The sequence below is a fragment of the Buceros rhinoceros genome, unplaced genomic scaffold, assembly GCF_000710305.1.
Source record: "Buceros rhinoceros silvestris isolate BGI_N320 unplaced genomic scaffold, ASM71030v1 scaffold2559, whole genome shotgun sequence".
Lineage (NCBI taxonomy): Eukaryota > Metazoa > Chordata > Aves > Bucerotiformes > Bucerotidae > Buceros > Buceros rhinoceros.
In genome coordinates, this window is record NW_010429604.1 from 28,736 (window position 1) to 52,316 (window position 23,581).

Below are 23,581 nucleotides of genomic sequence, written 5' to 3' on the forward strand. Positions count from 1 at the left end.
AAAGAGAAATAATAGTTCTTGACTTTGCTGTTTTCTTTTACTCTACCCTCTGTCCTCCATTAAACAACTGAAAAGCCCACTGAACCCACACTGGGCCAATTTCTGACAGCATTCATGGACTTCTGTGCTTGCCTCTCTGTTGACACAAGGATTGTCTCATTTATCTGTTTAGTATCCAGATGATACATGATTTTGTTGCTCATGAGGCATGCTATGCCTTATGCTATCATAGGTTAAAAAATGTTATAAAGGATTTCCATTGAGGGTTGTGGAAAAGAGTTCCTATTATTTTAATTTATTATTTTAAAACCGTATCTTTTTGACCTTATCATTCTTCCTTTCCCCACTTTTCAAAACCTCTGGTGTAAATTGCTTTTGGTGCCAGAATCTTAAAATTGTTCATTATTTGTGCTTTTGAAAACACCCATTTGTGTGTTTCTGAAAAGGACAGTAAAGCTTGCTACCTCAGCAGCCTGCACTGGAAACGATGCTTAAGGCTCCTGACGGGTGGACAGTCCCCAGGGTTGATGCTAGAAGGCGTGTGTGGGAAGACAACAAAGGATATTTGCTCTCACAGGCAGGAGAAGAGTCTCTGTTTCTGTTAATATTTCAATATCATGGGAAAAATCTTCAAGGCCACCAGTATCTTCCCCTCCAGTTACCGTGGCAAAAATCTCTATCTCCAGTTCAACCTGCAAGCCTGCTGCCACCTAGGAGAGACAGAGGATTACTTGAGGTAAGGTGCATGTTTAATACATAATCCCCTCCAGCAGTACTTGGAGCTGGTTCTTGTTCTGCGTTATCTGATGAAATTAAAGACTTAATGCCCAGCACACGTGACTGTGCTTTCCAGTTACCCAGTATCTGTTTCACTAGGAAGGTCTGTACACAAAACAGTGTCTCTTCATATTACAGTTTGAAAGAAAACTGCCACATGTTTGCATTTTTTCCCCCTTAAATTTTCTTTTAGGTTCCAGAGGGGAAAAAAGGAATTGGAACAACTGGGAGAGAATCAAAAAAAGAGGTGGTTGATGCCCTGTGCCTATCAATGTTTAAAAGGCATTTGGACAAATCCCTTAATACCATGCTTTAACTTCTGGTTAGTCATGAAGCGGTCAGGCAGTTGGACCATGATTGTTGTAGGTCCCTTCCAACTGAAATGTAATATTCTACTTTAAAATGAATATAGAGGTAGGGAGGAAAGGGAGATACAAAAGATAGGGATGTGTAGAGAGGAAAATAGAATGGAAATTATTCCAGCCATCCATCTGGATTTCTGTAAGGCCTTTGACGTGGTCCACGACAATATCCTTCTCTCTAAATTGGAGGGATATGGATTTGGTGGGTGGACTGTTTGGTGGATAACAAATTGGTTGGATGGTCACAGCCAGCAGGTAGTAGTCAATGGCCTGATGTCCAGATGGAGATCGGTGACAAATGGTGTCCCTCAGGGGTCTGTACTGGGACCAGTGCTGTTTGATATATTCATCAATGACATAGACAGTGGGATCAAGTGCACCCTCAGCTAGTTTGCAGGTGACACCAAGGTGGGCGGTCCAGTTGACACACCAGAGGGACGGGATGCCATCCAGAGGGACCTGGGCAAGTTGGAAAAGTGGACTTGTGTGAATCTCGTGAGGTTCCATGAGGCCAAGTGCAAGGTCCTGCAGCTGGCTGGGGCAATCGCCACTACCAATACAGGCTAGGGGACAAGGGGATTGGGAGCAGCCCTGCCAAGAACCACTTGGGCGTACTGGTGAATGAAAAGCTGGACATGAGCCAACAATATGTGCTTGCAGCCTTCTGTATCCTGGGCTGCATCAAAAGTAGTGCGGCCAGCAGGTTGAGGGAGGTGACTCTGTCCCTCTGCTCCACTCTGGTGAGACCTCACCTGGAGTACCGTGTCCAGCTCTGGAGTCCTCAGCACAAGAAGGACATGAACCTGTTGGAGCTGGTCCAGAGGAGGGCCACAAAAATGGTCCGAGGGCTGGAACACCTCTGCTGTGAGGACAGGCTGAGAGAGTTGGGGTTGTTCAGCCTGGAGAAGACTCTGGGGAGACCTTATGGCAGCCTTTCACTACTTTAAGGGGGCTTATAAAGAAGATGGGGACAGTCTTTTTTAGCGGGGCCTGTTGCGACAGGACAAGGGATGATGTTTTTAAACTAAAAGAGGGGAGATTTAGACTAGGTATAAGGAAGAAATTTTTTACAATGAGGGTGGTGAAACACTGGCACAGGCTGCCCGGATAGGTGCAGGTAGGTAGGTGCTCCACTGCTGGAAACATTTATGATCAGATTTGACAGAGCTCTAAGCAACCTGATCTAGTTGAAGATGTCCCTGCTCACAGCAAAGGGGTTGGACTAGATGACCTTTAAAGGTCCCTTCCAACCCAATCTACTCTATGATTTTAATTACTGAGTTGTGGCTAGGGCTCTGGACTAGGAGGTTTAATTTGCATTCTGGCGCTGCCTCCTTGCACAAGGCATTGCTTCCTGATTCCATGTTTGTAAAAGCATTGCAAGGTTATTACCTGAATGTTGTGGGAATACTGCCCAGCACAATATTTATTCAGATACAATACACAGGTCAGAGAGAGACTGAACAAAAGCAGGAAACAGGAAAGCTTCCCACTTAATGGGACAATTCCACATGGTATGGTGCTTTGCTAGATAAAACACTTAAGGTGGACAACAGTTCAAATCAGGAGAAGAAATGGTTGAGGCAAGAGTTTACTAGGTTCAACTCTTGAAGGTATCAGGACAGGAGATAAAGTCTAGGCATAAGATAGAGCACATACATCAAATACCCTAAATGATGGGAAAACTCAGAGGTAGTGGCAGAGTATCCCATTTGCTTCAAAAAAAAGCTCTCTTTAACCTCTGTGTTTGACCCTCTGCTTTCTGAACTTAATGTGTTTATCCCTGTGCATTTTGGCACAGGCTCTGAGAGATGCGGAGTGCACAGGGTGCTTGGTCGAAGGCAGCTGAGGGACAGTAGAAAGCAGTGTCACTTCAAATAACTAAGCAAATCATATACCCTGCCAGCTCTATTCCCAGAGAGCTGGTGCGAGAGGACCCATAGCTGGCCTCAGGGCCAGCTGAGTCTAGCAAAAACTAAAAGAACTTCTGTGTAACCTACAGGTCCTGGCGTGTACATCACTTTCAGTCCTGTGTGTGGAGGTGGTTGCTTCACCCGAAACCTGTCAAAAAGAGAAGAAAATCAGTTTGCCAGAAACTGTTTGAGGCGGGCAGAAGGGACTGCTGGAAAGCAGGCTGTCTGCTCTTCCTCTGCTTGTGCAAACAACAGCAGAATTTGTTAGCTCATCCTTCTCATCACAATGTACATCTTGGGCTTCTCGCCAAGCCTCAGGTTTCTAACAAAAATAACCGAAAAGGCAGATCAGTGGTCCAAAGTAAGTCTCCAAGGTCTCTCATTACGGTGCCTGGTCCCTACAACAGAATGTGAAACAGCAGCATTCTAAGCCTGCATACACAAAGGAAGCTGAAGTACAAATTATATCTTCTTGGCAAACACCTGTGTGTTGCACACCCGTAAGTCTTCAATCTTTATTTAATGTCCTTTGATATGATTGTACTGCAGAAGGCATGATAGTGGTATAAGTTTTATGAAGGTAATCTTCTTTCATTTCACAGTATCTGATAAAGCAGTAGTTTCATTTCTCACTGTTTCACATCTATGCAGCCCTTTTGTGCATGTAACTTCTACTCTTAAGATCTCTAAAGATCATTGGAGCAAAGATTACCACTTCTTTTAGCATAGCTCTGCTGTTTATCCCATGTTTTACACTTCCACCTGAAGACCAGTTACCACCATGCACTTGCAGCAGAAGCTGTTAAAGGCGCGGCAGTGGAAGAGGCATTCCTTGTATACGGCTCCATCTTAGGAAAACTGCCTGTCAATTCCTGCGCTTTCTTGGAGTGATGGCTGTTATGAGAAACTGGACTTGATTTTTGTCAGGAGGTCCCAACAAGTTCAGGCCATAGTATGGACAATTTGGAAGGCATATAGTTAACTACTGACTCTGTCACAGGGAAGTTTTGCCTTCAACGTGAGACAGACATGGCTTAGAATTGCCCACCATTGGCTATATCCCTGCCTTAAGTCACTTAGCTTTCCTCTCAAAGCATCAAGTAAAAGGCTTAAAAGATAAGCTGGATTTATCAGAATCATGGTGGGATTTTCCTTGATTGCCTACATAAAGTGCCCTAGCATGGGGAAAAAAAAAAAAAAAAAAGAGTAATGTGCAGATCTTGAGATGTTGGTATGTGACCTGCTGATTTATCATGGCATGCACTGAGATGCTTAAATGTGCATTAAAGGAAAAAATGTCTCCGAGGACATATTGAACTAGACAGACTGATTAAAAGAAAAAAATAATCTCTGCTATCCATCCTGATGGAAGAAGCTGTACAGTATTCTCTCACCTGGTCTTGAGCAGATTTCTGAAGTGCCTCGTTGGCTGAGTACTCACAAGAGATCATGATGATCCCAGGAGGGGACAAATGTCATAAATGTTTATTTCATTCTAGTGCTGTGGTACCATAGTAAAGAGATGCTGTGGCTGCTGAGACAGTGTTACTGTTAAACCTCTTTCAACTCTCTTTTTAAAAAGACAGCAAAGTGTAGGTCATCTTCATCCAGAAAAAGGAAGTTTAGCAGGTGCTTGCTTACGTGAAGAGCGCTCCAAAGAAACAGCATCCAGAAGCTGCAGCACATCAGGGCTGTGAGACTTGCACACTCAAGGCCAAGAATATTTAATGCCCTCCTTACTGTTTTCCCTAACTAGTACTAAAGTTGCAGGAAAAATCAGGGACTATTTATCACCAGTGCTAAGGAAAGAAACCAGCTTTTGAATGACTTAGATGTGACAGTAGGATGTTTATGTCCATGTTTTCAGTTAGCCTCCCTCTCCTAGGACCTGTGGGTCTAGCAGGAGTGGTCCAAGCCTGGCTTACTCTAAGTTTCTGAAAGAACAGTATGTAACTGTCCATTAGGACAAATGGATGAGATTGGCCTAAACAGCAGCTTTCAGTTAACTGCTAAGTAAACCAAGAACCCCTCCAGCTACAGGAGGTAACTTGAGGATAGGTGGGAGTGAGAGGCTGACACTGGAAAACTTTGGTGGGAATAGCTATCTTAGAACACAGGAATTTTAAAAGTTTGGTTTTGGCTTTGGGGTTTTTGAGCCACCAGAAATTAAAGCTTTCTACCATGTACTGCCATTCTGGAAACCATCTGGGGGGATTATAACCATTCAAATAAAGCTATTTTGAAGTGACAAACCTTAGGTGGATGCCCAGAAGCTGTAAAGACTTTAGAGACTGTTGTTGCAGTCTCTCCTTTAAGCTGAAAAGCAAGGTACGTACAGCACAGCTAAGGCAAGCGCAGTTGAGCAGACTGAGTGGGAGGAATACACTTTGCCCTCTCTCTGTCACATATATGGCACCTGGGAGGACAGGGGTCATAAGGACACCTTGTCTGAATGCCACTGAAGTAAAACGACCAGAACTGTGCTGGTGCAGGATTCGCTGAAGGAACATACTGTACAGTCAGTCAGAAGGGGAATTCTAGTACGGATGAGCAATCAAGCATTTTCTTACTGTATTTATATATTCTTTAAACTGCAGCTAGCTAAATATGACAATTTCTTGTGATTTGTCATGCAGGGCAAGGGACAATCTGCTGGACTGCAAACCTAGAAATGGACTTACTTATCCTCACCACTGGAACACAGTGCAATTCTGTTTTGTCCCACACACTGACAGGGGTGACACTGAGTAGGGGAAAGGTGTCCGGAAATAAAAGCTTTATTTCATCCTCATACTCTGCTTGTTCCTAGTGTCATCACTGGAGCTGTTTCTCAGTGCAGCTAAAGACGTGTCTGCCTGAATCACCGCTGTGACCATTTAGCTTGTCTGACTTGCAGCATCCAGCAACATTTCCTAAAGTCAAATGTAATACTGGTTACTATGAAAGAGTTTGGTCCCTGAACCTGAGAACTTCAATAAGAACCACTATTATCATCTGTGATGGGCCAGGACTATGCATACAGGACCTGTTGTTCCTTACTGCTTTCCATCTTCCTAATAACACTAAAGTATTTCTAGTATTATCTCTATTTCCTCTATCATCCATTCAGTCATTACCAAATGATTCCAAATATAAATATACATTTTGCTATATTAATCAGATCAGAAGGTTGACATTTAACATATGCATATTTGGACAGTTAAAAACCAAAGTACTAAAAATTTAGACTAACCTTGAGAAGTTCACACCAACATTCTTCAGGATAACAGTGGCTGCATAGGTGCAGCCTTCTTTTAGCACTCCAAGTGTCACTCGGGGTGGAATGAGGTGGAAGCCACTAAGATGCTGTCTTGTTGCAAGAGAAGATGTGTTGACCTTTCCCGCGACAGGATCTTCTATCTTTGCAAACAGAATTAAAATATTAGACAGAGAGAATTGGTCGCCATCAAGTTAGGTTCAGAGTTACTTAACCTACATTTGACTTCTGTCCACTGATCCTGAAGAATTTCAAAAGATGTACTAATCTGAGTAAAAACGGAAGAGGCCCTTTGAATATTGTCCTCAAATTTATACTGGTTTGTGTTATCAGACATATTAAGCCATTGAGATGTCTCAGGGGGTATGGGGAAAGCTCTGCTCTTGGAAATCAGAGCTTTCATGAGGGTGCTTGGTGCAGAACTATGCTTTTGGCATATGAGTTTTGTCCTAGCAGTTGAGAGGAAAGGTACTTTTAGAATTACCATTAAACTTACACATAAATTGCAACTGCTGTGTTTCAGTAAACAAATTCAAATCAAATTCAAATTTCAAAGTAAACAAATTCCAGAGGTCAAGATTTTATGCAAAACAGGTGACTGAGAGGATATTAATATTAACAAAAAATATGTTATTTTACCTTTTTATTTGGTATGGAGTTTGGTTTTGTCCCCTGAAGGGATGACGGTAATTTAACTTTCTCTTTTCTTGGCTGTCCTGCAGCATTCACCAGTAGACTCTGAACTTTGCACTGAAAGGGTGTCTTTTGTGATCTCGCAGCCTTGTTTAGGTCTGGAACGGAAAGATTTCCAAAAGCATGAAAAACTAAGCATCATATTCAGCCTAATCCTGAAGTTCTTGTTCAGATAAGAATTTCATTTTCTATGAAAGCATTTGATTAGCACAAGGACAGAAGAATTGGTCTCATTTTTATTTAAGAGGTCAAGAAAGGCATTAAGAAACCTGTAAGAGTAGCAAGTAATTAAAACTTGACTAAAAAGTAAAGTTGTACTGTAATTACTAGAACTAATTAGTTGGAAGCATCTCCGTGGAAACTTGCAGTGAAGATATAAGCACTTGTGTGAGTGATTAAAAACAGAAGGGGAGGTACAAAACCTCAAGTACTAAGGACTAAATCAAGGGTGTTAGTATTCTAAAGGCACGTCTGCACAGCATAATGTCTGGCTGGTCAAGTCAAATCTGTACGTCCACACAACAACAAATCCCAGCCCAGGCCCCAAAGCAGTACAGCTCCGCCAGCTACAACCAACTAGGAAACCTTGTGTCTGAGCAGGATTCGTTGTCTTGAATGCAACAATTCATTTATATGTATGAATGCTGTATGTTTCTGACTCTTGGTTTATCTTGGCTATCTTTTAATCTGTGAGCTATGTTCTACTGCATAATGGAGACAGACTGAGAGCGGGGGTGGCCAGAGCAACTTAGATTCTAATACAACTTATTTTGCTTGACAGCCTAGGACTCATACAGTTTACTGTAAAGTCTGATAACCGCTGACAGGAAAACAAAAGGCAATAATGGTGGTCATGGTGACCAGGGGTCAACCTCTATATCAATACTTTGTACAGAAGAGAATTATTTTTTTCTCAGTTTGGACTACAGGCACTGTCTAGCTGGAACGCTAAGTCTGGTCAGTTAATCCTCATGAAGAGGCAGAAATGTTATTTGAGGACAGCATCTTCTCTAGATTCCCCTCCTATTTCCAGACAACAGAACTGCAGGTGGTCGAGAGGGGCTTCCCATCTACACAGCAAATGGCCTAGAGCTTATAAAAAAAAGATAAGCTTGCACATTAGAAGAAAAACGCTAGCATTTCTTGTTTTGCCTAAAGGTAAGCAACATTAATGCTTTGATATTAGAAATTAGCATAGTTTTGCATCTCTCTCCACACATGCCCTCCCCCCCAAGTTGCTGTTTCATTCATTACCTATCCTGTGGCTCTGGAAGCACAGATGAGTACATCTGCCACAAGGTCTATGGATTATGCATAAATAACGGAGGAAATGTAGGAAGTTTGAAGGCAACAGATCTTGCAGAGCTCCACTACAAAGAAAGGGTATCAGTATGTGTGGAAGGGAAAGAAAAGAGAGAAGGGAAGCTGTAATTATGGGATCCAAGGATAGATTTTGCAAGTGTGCACTGCCAAAGCTCAGCTGGTGTGGCATTATGTGAAAACCAAAAGTCTGGGCTAACTAAAGCAGACTTGTGGTTCTCCAGTGGTGATCATCCATGGCTGTCACCACAAGCAGATGCATAAACAGGGTGAATGACAGTAGATGTAGGAAGGAAAGCAAAACTGAACAAGGATGTTTAAATGGCAAAGACCATTTAACCACAGCAAACTGTTCTAGAGTCTTCTGTTACAGGCCTTAATGGACAGAAAAAAAAATGGCTTGTACACTATTTTAGTAAAGAAATTACTTCCTGGCTTTGTCTGCAGTTCTACCATCCCCATCATTCCCCTGTTGATACAGCAGTCTCCTAGGGTGAAGGAAGGAACCTCTCCCATTAGTTTAATACCTTTCTCCATTTCTGCCAGTCTTGCAGATGATACTGAACAGACATAGGTGGATTTAAATTTCTATTGTAAATATTTTGTCAAGAGTTATAAGATAGATATTAACCTGATTTAAACTACATTCTGGAAGGCAGCTTTACCTGTTACACTGCTGGAACCTTCGTTTTGTTTGGAATGAGCCTGCAGCAGAAGGCCAGGTGAAGGTGAGGAATCACTCATGGTACTGAGACGTTCAGATGCTAAAAGGAAAATAATGGAATACTCTGACAGCTGTTCTTTGTAATCATTACAATTTTTATAAACGTGTGAAAAAAAAAAGAATCACAAAGTCTTTGTCACTTTATTTTAGACCATCTTTGAAAGCTCTCTACATAGCCATGAGAGGCTAGGTAAATTCTGCTCCACTGGGCAACAGGGATCAAAAATGTGTATCTTGTGATCAGTCATTTCATGTTCTCTGGCTAACTAACGGAGCAATAAGCCATAAAGAGCTAACAGATAGTCCAACACAGGTCTTCCACAACATGGTGATTGCAAAATGAAGAAATATGGGATTAACAGGTATCTGATAAAGCCCCACGGAGGACTGCTTTCCTGATACAATTCTTTGTTCTATGTGACTAAATCTCACGATGCACTTTCAGTAACCTGTCAGGGCTGCTTTTTGAACAGAAGTATTTCTCTCCATGCTGTAACACGTACATGTGGTCAGATAATGTTATCTTACTGTAATGTAATCTTTAACTGCAGTATGAAATGAGACAACTGGATAAAATAGGGAAGAAGATACTAAAATGATGCCAGACTAGATTACCTCTACTGGGTTTTTTGATCACCTCTAGAAGGAAATTCCCACTTTCTGTTGTTTGAACTGGAGGAAGTTCCATAGACAGTGCTTCCACATCAAGAAACTAGAGAAAAGTAAGAAAGACGGCTTAGGTCTCCCTAAACACTTAGAAAAAACCCAGCAGATACACCCCATTACTTGTCCTGCACCACCCCCTCCCCAACAAAAAAAAGAGAAAAAGAAAGAAAGGGGGTGCAAAGAAAACAAATAAACAGAACCAAAATGGTAACTATAAAAAAAGATATATATATATATAAGTATACCCCAGATTCTAAAGTACTTTTTTGAGTATTTTTTTGGCACTTAAAGCATTTATCAAGTAAGATTATGACAGGAAAGTTCACAAGGCCACCTTTAACCCAAGAGGGTTAGGTTTACTCATTCCCCTTCTAGTTAGCAGAGGGAGGTTTTTGAGGGATAAGTAAAAAGACCTGAGGTTCAGCTTCTGCTCTCAGACTTTTTGCGGAGTTTATGTAAGGAACCTACAGTTTGAACTCAATAAACATGTACCAACTCTAATATATGTTTCCTTTGACAAAGGTATATAATTCCTAGTATTAATTCTGCCATGATTGTCCTCTGTAATGGTTTCTTGAGATAAATTGAGGCTGAGAAGTAAACCCACAACTGTCTTTATGGGACTATGACAGAAACTACCTGGCCTAGCAAACTCATCCTGCTCCCTGCTACATTACCTTTTTTAGAAAAAACTCCTTGCCGAATTCTGATTCAAAATATGGAGGAATTATTTTGTTTCTTATTGCCATTAAGGACTTCTTTTCTTCATCAAGTTCTTTCCTAAGTAAGTTTTAATGTTGTTATAAAGGGAAAGAAAGAAACAAGCATTATAAGTGAGTTCACTCTGGTTTTCAGTATCACATTCGAAACATTGAGGAATGGAATTGATAAAGTCAAGTGGCATTTTTTCCTCCTAGTTAATCACATTGAGTGATATTCTTGTAATTAGAAATTTTCTCAGTGGTAGACCAAGAACAAGCTGGTCTGGCGTGCACAGACAACGTCCTCCTCATATATGGAGGATATGTTATATATTGAGGGGCTGATCAAAATGCATATGGACCGTGAGTTGGCTGCTACAACGAGATCTTCCTCAAAACATGCCCCAGTTCTCTAAATCTTGTGGAATATGGCTGAGACTGTCCAATAGTGTCTTTACAACCTTCCAACAGACATTTAAATCTTACAATTGGTATTTTGGATGCATTGCTACAATTTATAACACAAAATTTGTCTGATTTCCTTATTTTATCACAGAAAAACTTGATGGCTCTATGGATTCAGAAAAACCTGTTGAAAACTTCTGAAGGTTAAGATTCCCCAAAGTAAAGACCAGTTATGTTTTCAGCTTGCTTTAGTCCAGTTTTATACTCCTATAGTTTCACTGACTTGCAGGGTCTAATGTCAGCTATGAAATTAGAACTCTTAGTCACACTGAGCATTTTGACACTGGCTTTAGAACCAGAATTCCACCCGATGTTCTTGGGTGCCGGCCACTCTGATATATATATTTAAAGTAATTCTTTAAATAGTATGCAAAACAGTGTAAAAAAGCTATATTAAAATATAAACCTGAAATTATAAAAGGTTTTTTTGTCATGCAAGTCACAAAGTAATTAAGAACTAGTACAGAAGAGAACTTATTTTTCAACTGCTATTTAGCCTTTCACAAAAGTGAGAAGTTTCTGATCATAATACTAATCACCATTTCAAATTATTGTTTAATGTAAGAAATAGTGAATGACCTAAATAGCTGTCACCGTAGTAATTTTAATTCCATTGTGAACGAATGTATGTTACTGATAACATTCTCTATGTTAATACTAGTTCACGTATCAGGTTTTCTATTTCAAAATAAATTAAACACCTGGTTTTAGTTCTTTAAATTTAAATAGTCCTGCTTGAATAACACAAAGGAATTTGACATTCTGTCAGATTCACAAAGCCCTTTCCTCTAGAATTGAAAGTGATGATGGTTTTAATGCACAATGCTTAAATGAGAAGTTTTTGTGTGATACTAAGGAAGTATATAATGCAGCGATATAATTATGTCTCTCCATAGAATAAAAGTCTGCAAATTTACTTTCCAAAAGTCATATTTTCCTCTCAATTAATAGTGGCTTTGAGATTACTTCTATTTTTTTCAAATACTTTCATGAATTAACATATCTGCAGATTGAAATGCAGTGACTTTTGATTTACACCTGAGCAGAAATTCTCACAAAATTCATCTGACTGTGAAATGTACATCTTTAGCAACATATGCTGTTTCAAAGCATCTATATAGACTTTTTCTTGAACTCATCAAACAGCTTCACGATTCAGCAGTGGATAATTTTTTACAAATTTGAGAGCAAGTGAAATCAAGGGGATTAGAACTAAAATTGAGTGTCAGCCTTAAGTACAACTTTCAGTCTTACAAAGAATTTTACGTTTATACACACACACGCACACACACATTTCCTCCTGTAAAAGCACTTCCAATCTGAAGATTATAGCACCTGCCTCAGAACTCCCTTGAGAAATACTTTAAAAACAGGAAATTATAATACAGGTCATTCCCAAAGTGGAACGTTCAAATGTGGTGAAACAGGTCTTGTTTTAGTAAGGCACTGATTTTTAAGGTGAACCTAATATTAAGGTTCTGAATTTTAAGTTATAACAGTTTACCTGCTGTCCACATTTTACCTCTTAAAATGTCCTCTGAAATGCAGCTGCATTTCCAAGGTGTAAACCATGAGCATATCCTGCAGTTTGTAGTGCACTCCACAATGAAGTGGGGAGGGAAAGAAACCTCAACAATAAAGTGAGGAAGCTGCAGATGTGGTAGGTAAGCAAAGGGCCTGGAGTGATGAGAACAGAAGGTACATCCCCAAAACTGGGCTGAAGTGGGGTCACACCAAGCATTTGCATGTAATGAAGGAAATGCCTTCGGGACGGCATCACAAGGAAAGCTCTCAGACCCTTTCTGGGCAATCGGCACAGCTGGGTGCCTTTCTGAAATGCCTATTCACTGCTGCATGCAGCACAGGTTACAAACAGGAGGAATTAGAAGTCTTAGTGCACTTACGGGGCTATGACCTCATTGGTGTCACAGAGAAGCGGCAGTATAGGCCACATGAATGGAGTGCTGGGTGGATGGATACAAGCTCTTTAGGAAGGGCAGGCCAAGAAGGCATGGAGTAGAAGTTGCCCTGCATGTAAGACAGCAGCTGGAAAGCAAGGAGCTCTGCTTGGGATGGGTGATGAGCCAGCTGGGAGCTTAAATGTTAGGATTAGTGGGCAAACCAACATGGATGACGGTGTTGTGGGTGTCTGCTATAGACCAGCCAATCAGGAAGAAGAGATAGATGTGACTTTCTTCAGACAACTGGAGGAATACTCGTATTCATAATACTTGGTCCTCATCAAGGACTTAAGCCACACTGCCCACCACTGGAAAGCTGTTCTGCAGAGGACAACTCAGGAGTCCTGGCGGACACAAAATCGATCGTGAATCAACAATGTGCCCTTGCATCAAAGAACACCAGCAGAATCCTGGGCTGCTTGAGGAGGAGCATTGTCAGTAGGTCCTGAGAGGCAAACCTTACCCTTCTCACTCAGCACTGGTGAAGCCACGTGTGTACTGTGTCTGTTTCTGAGCTCCTTGATACACAAACCACAAAGATGGTTAAAGGCCTGGAGGGTCTTTCATTTGAAGAGACTGAGAGAGCTAAGACAGTTTCGCCTTGAGAAGCTTTGAAGCACCACCATATGATAGACATGTCTGGGGTTCTACTTGAAAAATCAGCTGGGATCTGTGGAATACCAAATCTTAACCTAAAACATTTGAAAATACTAATATAAATGATTTTCCATGCTGGTGGCAGAACCAAAAAACAGAACACAGGCTTCTCATTTAGGTCTGGTTTCCAACAGCATATGTTAAACAGTAAAACTGCTAGGTTTTGAAAAAAAGTAAGACAGACTCAAGCCATCCATTCAGCATTTCTGTTGCAGAAAGCATCCTATTATTTGCTAGCATACCATTGGACTGGCACGGTGCTTTCCAAAAGCAGACTTAAGTTGGCTTATAAAATAAATTACTTCCTGTCATATTAGTATTATTACCTGTGCTCTTCTAGTCTGCTCTGCCACTTAGACACTGGTGTTACTCCTTCTGGGCTGAATGACCAGGAACACAAAAGAAAAAGTAATGAAAATGAGAAAACAAGCATTATCTTCTATAAGCACAAAAATATTTGCAAGATAGCGCTGGAAAGAAAATGGTCTTTTTGAGAGCATGTCATGTCAGCATCTCAGGTGACTCCTCACTTGGGACTTCTATCGTTTGCACAAAATCTTTCACTCGTATCTGCATTTTTATTATATTATTCAATCAAAGAAACCCTCAAACTTTTCCAACAAACTTTAAAATATCTTTCAGATAAAGGAAGAGGCACAGAGGTACAAAATAATCTAGCAAAAGTGAGTAAAACATTGTGATACGTATCTAGAGATCGAGGTCCCAGTCCTCGGTGACAGTGAAGCACACGCCTTGCCTCTGTGCTTGGTTCCATTCTTTGTGTTATTTACATTTGCATTAGTTCTCACAGGTCTGGCCCACCTGAACCTCTGCCGCTGGCCCCCTCTTTGGATTGTGATTGTCTCCTCTGTGTGACACTGGTGACGAGAAGCCACTGCCTGTTCATACAGATCAGTTACGTGAGCTGCAAGGTAAAGAGTGTTACTGAATGTGCAAGTTCTGCTAAACATTGCTAAGTGTTATGACTAAAAAACATAAAAGGATATATTTTTAATGCATCTTTCTGTCATTTGATGAAAACCTAACAAACAGATTCCTTATTATTGTGAGGCAAGAGGCTGAAAGAACTTCATTCCAAAATCAAGTTCAGAACATTAACAGATAAGATATTAATTCAATTCAATGTAGAACGCACCAGAAACAGATTCAGTTCATACCCCCACCCTGTATTTCCTGAAATATTTCATATATTTTTTCAAGAGACAAATCAAATACCTACGAATAGGAAAAGTTGCTGAGATTCAGCCATTTTCTGACTGGGGACCAACATTCCAGGTCTGTATCTCCAGCTTTCAAGGATGTTTATTACTTTCATCTTTCTTAAGTTGTGCTTATTTGCGGCTGTGAAGCAGCCATAATCAACATTCTCATGGAATCAACTACTAGTTCAATATGTATAATGGAGGAAAGGGGGTCTTTCCATATTAAAAACTGTCTGGGGCTTTAATAGGTTCCCTGTCCTCTGAAATCTTTTATAAAATATGTGGCTTACTTCATGCCTTGAACCCAAACTGTGAGTCCAAAGAAATTTCCTTAGTTGAGAACAAATTTCTGTAGCAAAACTGAGGAGATTTGACAGATATAATCCCATTTGACTGTGAAAATATCCTTAGTGTTTCAGAGATTATGTAACCGCAAACTTCAGAACTTAAGGGTCAGCTTTTTCACCATAAAACATACTTTTCTTTTTCTGCTTTTTCTGGTTTTACCTCTTTAAAAGAGCTTTTCTTTCCCACCATCTTCTTAATTACTGTTACGTTAAAACTGCATTTCCACTTAAATCAGTAAACTGTACAACCAGCATTTGTTGCAGCAGCTTCCATTTACTTTGCACAGTGTGCTTTTTTTGCCAAGCAGAAATACTCTTGGCAAGGCAGGAAGGGCAGAAAAGGCTAGCATCACTCTGAGATTGAATACTACGGATTTTTCTGTGGAAAAGGATTTGGATATTTAAAGGAAGCAAACGTCTTAACTTTTATTTGTACACATTGAAAACTAATAAACGTTAACAAGTATCTTATGAAAACTTTAACAGAAATTCACAAGGGAAAGCTAATACATTGTTCTATCTTTTCCCTTAGGCAAGGTTAATGTAACCAAAACACATCATTGATTGAGATCAGATTTTCAAGTGTAATAAATAAACAGGACTCATCTATTTTCTTTGAAAAACTTATCTGAAAGTTGATACTTGTATAAAAGTAACCAAATACTGTCATAGTTCTTATACATAAGAAAACTCAATACATGTGGAAATGTGAGTCAAAATGCCAAACACACATGCCCAAACACAGGAATTATTTTTCAGAGGTACTGAATCATTGATGCTACCAAGTTCTAACCACCTGTGAAAATCACACAGAAGCACATACACAGCACATAGATAAATTCACCTTTATGTCCCTTCTTTAAAAATAATACTACAGTACTTTATAATTTACCACAGTATTTTAAAATTTTAAGAGATAGATAGATACTCAATTTTTATTACCTCTGTCATTGAGATCTTCAGATGACTTCTCCCAGTTAGGGAAGGACTGGAATGAAGAAGGAATAACTGTGACCACGTGAGAAACAGACCTCACAGCAACAGCATCATGTTCAAAGCATTTTTATCCTAAATAAGTGTTATCTGTCATCTCAGAACATGACTACAAGAATGAAAGTATTTCAGTGTGTTAGAAAATACAAGCTGGTGAAAAAGGAAATTAAGTATAATTTCCCTTGTCTAAACAAGTATTTGTTTCCTTCTTGATGACTGCTTCATGGATGGCTTTGTAATTTATATGATTGCTGCTTATTAAATCAACTAAGCCAATTCATAATCAAACTCAGATCTTTCTGCAAAGGATTTGAACTGGATCTAAAACTCATGGTCACAATATGAAGTCAAACAGGAAACACGTTCAGGAACTTGCAGGCTTTGTTACTGAAGAGCTCTCTTGTGGCTGGTTTACAATAAAGTGCTTAACGGGCACGAGACTCTCAACTAAGCTGTTTCCTTCATTTCCATGCTGTCCCTGAAGCAGTTAACTGGAAACCAGAGTTCCAGTGACCAAGTAGTCCAGGTTGTAACAGAGCTAGGAACAGTCGAAACTTGGGAGGAGTGTGAGACTGTTCCAAAGTCACAGCAGGTTTACAGTGAGAATCTACTGTTCAGAAAAGAACTGTCCAATGTGAAATCTGTACCAGGAAACGTCCTCATGGTAGCGAGGACAATCAACAGTAATTAGTCACTAGACAAGTTCATCGGAATCAAGCAGCATTTTTGATTCAGCACCTGGATCTCATCAAAGCAAATAAAGGTCTGTCTAGAGGACAGAGGCAGATGGATTTACTGATCAATGTTCCTCTCACCAGAAAAGCTGAGAGCTCCTTCCTGTTTTTTCACTATATACTGATCTCTACTCTCTTTTTGAGACTTGTATGTCACTTGCAAGTACGGAGGAAAAAATATATACAAAAGTTTGCAGTATCAAATAGGCATTAGTTGCAGCAAATTAAAATGCTAACTTGACTAAGAAGTTCAGAGACAGATTCTAGAATTACATTTTTTTTTTTTTTTTTAAGCTTGTACAGGAAAAAAACCCAGTAAAGTTAGAGATCTATCCAAAAAGCTAGGAAAAGGAAATTAACAACATTTAAAACTGGAAAGATCTCATTCCTAACGTTTTTGCATGTTGAGACAAGGTTTAAAAGGAGGGCTTAGGGCTAAGTTGATGTTTGTATGGGAGAATACGCTCACTTTAAAAAGGTTGGTAGATGATCTGGAAGTGAATATTTAAACTAACATGGCTAGCTCTTATTTTTCAAATGCCAGATTTTTCAATTCAGTATGTTTGAATTCACTACATGCATGTTATTTGAATAAGTGGAAATGAAAGTATTTCATAAATGAAACTAAAAAAGTGTTAATAACAACTAAAAATCTAACAAGTGAATTCACATCGTGTATTAAACTAAAGGAAGCTGTAGAAAACAAATTATTTAAAGAACTGAAATAGAGCAAACTGATCACTCTTTACATAAGATGGAAGCAATGTTTCTCTTATTTATCCTAATTCATTCCACCCACTTACGCTGCTTAAACTTTTCTGATCTTTGTTTACCACTCATCAGTTTCCTGACTACTACTGTTCCTTTTCCCATTTACTCGCCTCTCCCATTAACGATTCCCCTCCTTCTTTTTCCCCATGCTTTAATTATCTGTGCAAATTAGCAGAGTATATCTTCCAAAACAATCTAAATGCTGCTCAGCAGTAACAACAACATTCCTCCAGATTGTTTTTGGATTATCCCAAAAACAGGGTTTAAACTCTCTCTATGGAGGTGGCTGTGGTTGAAATACAAGTCTCCCCGCTGCAGCGAGAAACAGACGGGAAACGTTCTCATCCTAATGTAGGGGGATGTACACATTTCAGTAATTCCGGCCCGTGTGTTCGCAAATGTATAACTCCGTACAGCCAAACTCTTCAAATGTTTTGAGCATTGCTTCCCCAAATGGCAGTAGTGCCATTCAGCTCAACGTTGAGTGTGGCTCTGTTTTACCATTAAAGTACAGCAGAGCTGGCACTGTGCTATCCTCACATTTGCTATTTTATTAACGGATAATGATGTGTTTTAAGGCTGACACTTCCAATGTACACAACAGTTTTGCTGGGAAAAAGTAGTTCAAAATTGTATTTAAAATTGTGTTTTCTCACCGTAATCAGTTGGAAGAGACTTGCAGCATTCTCCTTTTCCTCTTCTGTTCTCGGATCTTTTACTTTCATATCTTCCAGCTCATTCTCCTGCTTTAAAATGTTGACTATATATTCCTGGTGGAAAATAGGAATATATATTGGTGAGAAAAACCAAGAAAGATGCAGATGTTTTCTTTGCAGAGGTAGACTTAAGGGTCACATAGATAAAGAGTTTGTATGGATGTATATGCTTTTTCTCAATGTCACAAAGGCTCCTTCTGTGTATTTGTGCGAATGGGTTATAGAGATAGCTAAAACGTTTGGATGAAGAAATAGTTTTTAAAAAACCCAACAGGTCAAAGAGAGAAGTACATGCTGAGAAAGTAACAGGTGAAAGCTTACCAAGGACTAATCAACTCTGAAGATTAGTGATACTGTTGAACCTGCAAGAATTAATATACTAAGGACACCAAGACTCTGCTGAATCTCTACCAGTCCAGTAGCACACATTAGAATCCATAACGAACTGTGTGACTTGGACAACACCCAACAGAATCTAGATGCCCCTAGTGTATCAGTGTGACCACCTGTTCTAGTAGGCAGATAGGTTTCACCTTTCAATGGTTGCACCAGCCAGGCAAGTACAAGTGAATATGCAAGTGTTTGCATAAGCTATGTGAGTGAACAAAGGAATATGTTGAGCAAAGAGCTGCTGTGAATAATAAAATTACATTATTAAGATCAGCTTAATGAATAAAAGGTGTTGTAACAAACATTCTTTGTGATCTGTATTTCTCTCCTGTTTGATCTCCTACTAGCGAAAAGGAAATTTACAACATCATAATTGAAAAATCAGGTTCAGAAAAAAAATCAGAAGCTGTTTTTAGACAGATGTTTACTTTGCCAGAATCACACTAAGTGCTACAGAAAAGAAGACTTCTGATTTCCCACACTACTTTATGCTTTAGAAGATCAGCTGGATGGAAGAAAAGTGTCCTTACAGAAGATTGTCTTAAAACACTGCTCTGTTAGAAAAACATGTGCAGTACAGAGCTTTATCAATAGACAAGGTTTGCAGAAGCAATCCATTTCTGGTTCCTGTTCTTTTTAATTCCTTTTTATCTCTTAAATCTTAAAGGAGATGGAGAAAGGAAGAATACCTTTTTCTTTAGATCTTGATTCAATTTTGACAAAGTATTTGGCTAAAGATTTAAGATACCTCTTTCTGGAAAAATCCTGAATTAAATATTGATTTATGAGCAATGAGAATACTTCCATTGCACATTAACACAACTATTACAAATGTTTTCTCAGTGCCAATAATTGCAATTCTTCCTTCCCAATGTAACAGCATTCTTCCTTCTCTCAATGGTCAATCTGATCTGGTCAATGGAGAGATTTACCTTGGAATTTTGGTGTGGAATCTTTTTTTATTATGGTGCCTTTAAAAGATCAGTATGCAAATCAAAGAATAATTTTTATATATGTATAGAGTGTAAAAGAGTAAAGTTTAATTCTGATAGGCTGACATGTCCCAAACATGCCAAGGCTGAACAACTGCCAGTGGTTTTCTATTGCAAGCATGTCTTCTTTGTTATGGAACATGGGGGAAAAAAGAAATCTAACTGGCTACAACATACATTCACAAATTTCATGTTGTTAACTTTAAAATTCAGTCTGCAATTCCACCATCAAAATATATTAAATGAATAAATTAGAGAGCACATATTTTTTTTATTCTCTAATTGGTCTCTAACCAGATCTGATCTCTAACCAGATCTTCAAAATACCTTCAAAGAGCATCTTCACAATATGAATTAAATCAGTGTTTTACACTAAAACTGATAAATATAAAGCTAGTGACAAGGATCAACCACAGAACTTTCTGATTTCATCTCAGAACACTTGCATGTGAGCTGTAGCTTGTACCTTGTCAGGAACTAGTCACTCATGACAGATGGACACACACTTTGTCAGGCTACACAGCTATTTGCTAGACATGGACAGAGAGACAGAACTCAGACTTGAACCTGGAAATGTTCTGTACCAATCTATGAAATCAAATACATAATCAAAACTAGAGTGTGTCTCAGTGACCTGGTCACCAAATTAAATGTAGAATTATGGTGGGTTAGACATTCTTGTACAACTTCATAGATTTAAGTTTTTCAGGCTTTGTGAAGGAAAACAAACCCTACACAAAGTAGAAGTGAAGTAATAGATATCAATATTGAGAGAAAGGAATTGTTAGCATATTATCTGTGATGTCTGGACTAGATCCCACATATTTGTGCAGAAAAGTAGGTTCCAAAAGTGATGAAAGAAAACCATTGAAGTGCTTCAGAAATACTCTTTTCTTAGAGCATCTGCCCATGTATGAAATACTGATTGTGCTTCAAAAGAAGCAGAATTTTTGTCTTGGGCATATAGAGTGCAAATCCATGTCACCCCATTAATCTGTTCTCTATCACTCAGTGGAATAATGAATAAATGCAATTGTACTACCTTGAGGGAAAGCTGCAGCTTTTCTCTTAGTTCATCACTGAGTGGCTCATACTGGAATAGCTGACGGATTTGCAGTTTATTAGGACATTTTCGTACAAGTCCTGGCAAACCCGACTGCTCTTTGGATCCAATGGAGAGACCCCTCCAACCACGTGTTCTGACTGAGGGATCTGTGATCTTCATCTGAACATAGACAGGAACAAGCAAAAAGAGAAAGAGTGACTGACTAAATGCAAACATTGCCAGCATGTGTCTCACATCCTCTCCTTATAGCATCATAGGTTGAGACAATAGTCAGTAGATTCTTGGGCATGATTTATCTATTCTAAAACTTTTTTTTATCTGGAAAGGTGAACTCCTGTTAAAATTGCTGTATCACCTTACTGAGAGCAGGAGAAGCCCAAGGTGATTACATTTTCCCTGATGCAGCCTGCCCCCTGATTTGCCTGCTTAACAAACTGGACTTATTAATGTCATATTGTTTAGAGCTCCATTTCCTCCCCAGTGACAAATATCTATAGCTTAAGCAGCAAAAGAAAATTTTGAAACAATTATACCTCAAGAGAAGAAAAGGTGTCCCAGGTCCTTGACTGAAGATCTGGAGGAACAATACTCTCCGGTTCTTTCTTCATTACCCAGAGGGAGGCTTCAGCCAAAGGGCGGAGGATAGTAATACTCAAAACATCTGGTTCAAAGGCACATTTTGGTAAGAATCAATACAAATCCAAAAATCCTGGACAAGTGTCTCAAACCTCCAGAAAAATATACTTACCTAAGTATAAAAAAACCTTATTATCAAGTGGGAAAACTCTGTGTAGAAATGTGATACTCATCGCTACAGATAATATGGGATCACTGAGGTCATTATAAAATAGTTGGATGAGTTTGGATCACTGAGGTGATTATAGGACAGCTGGACAACTTCAGATTACTCAGACCATGTTTAACAACAGACTGTCTATGGCACTTGCTTTGAGTCTTGGGAAACAGCTCAGTTGTATAGCGTGTGGAGTATCTCAAACAAGGAAAAGCAAACTTACGTATTGCTACTATGAGGTGGTTGGTGCCATGTACTATTGGCATCCCTTATTTCAGTCATATTTTCCCAGCTTCTTCATAACATATATTAATCCCTTCCAACAACCAGACTAAGGTCAATATCACAGTATCATTGTCTTCACTGAAGACTGTAATACAATAAAGGCTTTTCTATGATAAATGAATCTATGCATTTGGTAATTGTTTTTGCAAATTATGTCAGTTGTTTGTTCACTTATCACTTCACAGCGTCATTCAAATAATTCTCTGCTTTCCAGAGTTTTCCACAAGCTTCTTCTTCCCCATGCTTCGCTGCCAGAAGTGCGGGCACATCTCTACATGGGGAAAAACATTTCAAATTTTCCTGTCCAAATAAGAAACGGAAATTCTGACTCCACCTTTGTAATTACTGCTATTAGTTTGTCGGAAAAGAAATAAAATTTTCCTACGTGGAAGTTCTTCTACAGGATCCTGCAAGACAGCAGCAGTGGGATCACTATAGGCTTCAGCAAGATACTTGTGTACATCTCTGTTCCACAGGAGCTCAGTTCCAGAACCATCCGCATAGATGATGAAGAACCTACAAAGCCAATCGCACACATCGGATTGTATCTGGCATAGAAGGCAAGGTGTTGGCAGTGGGGGTCTCTCTGTGATGAGAGGCCAGGGTCTGCCCTGGGCTGGACAGATGGTCCCAGCCGGCTCCAACAGATCCCCCACAAGACACAGCTGAGGCCCTCAACCAAGATGCCTCAGGGAAAGTGTGTGTGAGAAACGGCAAAATGCCACAAAGGCAATGACAATTGAGGGAAAAAGTACAAGAAACAGCTGTGCAGACACTGAGGACAGAGAAGGAGGAGGGGGAGAAGGTGGTCCAGGCACTGGAGCAGATATTCCCTTGAAGCCTGTGGACAGGACCACACCAGTGAAGGCAGATATTTCCTGAAGGAACTGCAGCCTGTGGAGAGCACATGCTGGAGAAGGTTTAACCAAAAGGACTGCAGTCCATGTGAAGGACCTGTGATAAAGCAGGGGAACAGTGTGAGGAGAAAGAAGCAGAGAGGAGCTCTTACAGACTGATCGTAACTTCCCACCCCTGAGATGCTGGGATAGGGAGGAGGTAGAGGGGTCAGGAATGAGGCAGCAATGTTGAGCCTGAGAAAAAGAAGGGGTGCGGGTAGGAGTTTTAGTTTTAATCTTTGTTTCTCATCATCCAACTCTATTTTAATTGGCAATGAATTTAATTAGTTTTCCCCAAGCTGAATCTGTTTTGCCTGTGATGGTAATTGGAAAGTGATCTCCCTGATTTTATCTTGACCTGTAACCTTTTGAATCTTATTTTCCTCCCTTGTCCTGTTGAGGAGGAGGAGTGAGAGAGCAGCTGAGTGGGCATTTGGCAGCTGGCCGAGGTCAACCCACCAAATCCAATGGCTTTCAAATCGGCTTTTCTAGATGACAAACATGAAAAAGTACTGTGATGACACGATGAGAAACTAGAACTCCAAGATGATGACAATAAATGTGCAAATACAGAGTACTGAACAAAGGAAGTGCAAATCTACAAACTCTGTACAAATATGCTGTAATGAAAAAAAAGGGTAAACCTACGAATCTAGTGCAGCTTACCTGGGGATATGCTCATCATAAGTGGTAGGTTCATTAACTTTCGGGAGTGTTGATGCTGAACTGTTTTCCTTGTTATCAGAGCTAGTGCTAGGAACACTCACAGATGTGCTGCCATCAGCCAAGACCTGTAATAGAATTATATAAAATTACTTCAGTTACATGATATATTTAAAACAGTAGCTTGCTGCTGAACTGTAACATGACCCAGCCCAGG

The 23,581-nt window shown here is 39.7% G+C and overlaps 1 protein-coding gene across 1 annotated transcript in view; it reads right to left on the bottom strand.

Annotated features, from left to right (window-relative positions):
- Nucleotides 1-23,581, bottom strand: part of SPAG17 (sperm associated antigen 17) — a gene marked incomplete at its 5' end in the record, with an annotated part of 83,382 nt that overhangs the window by 823 nt on the left and 58,978 nt on the right. Inside the window, 15 exons of the mRNA XM_010142680.1 lie at nt 566-710; nt 3,140-3,200; nt 6,285-6,451; nt 6,948-7,099; nt 8,987-9,085; nt 9,661-9,757; nt 10,389-10,491; nt 13,822-13,875; nt 14,318-14,420; nt 16,008-16,053; nt 18,220-18,333; nt 20,704-20,886; nt 21,261-21,388; nt 22,191-22,321; nt 23,368-23,492. Of these exons, the coding sequence (XP_010140982.1) occupies nt 566-710; nt 3,140-3,200; nt 6,285-6,451; nt 6,948-7,099; nt 8,987-9,085; nt 9,661-9,757; nt 10,389-10,491; nt 13,822-13,875; nt 14,318-14,420; nt 16,008-16,053; nt 18,220-18,333; nt 20,704-20,886; nt 21,261-21,388; nt 22,191-22,321; nt 23,368-23,492 (1,708 nt within the window). The remainder of the gene's footprint in view (nt 1-565; nt 711-3,139; nt 3,201-6,284; nt 6,452-6,947; nt 7,100-8,986; nt 9,086-9,660; nt 9,758-10,388; nt 10,492-13,821; nt 13,876-14,317; nt 14,421-16,007; nt 16,054-18,219; nt 18,334-20,703; nt 20,887-21,260; nt 21,389-22,190; nt 22,322-23,367; nt 23,493-23,581) is intronic.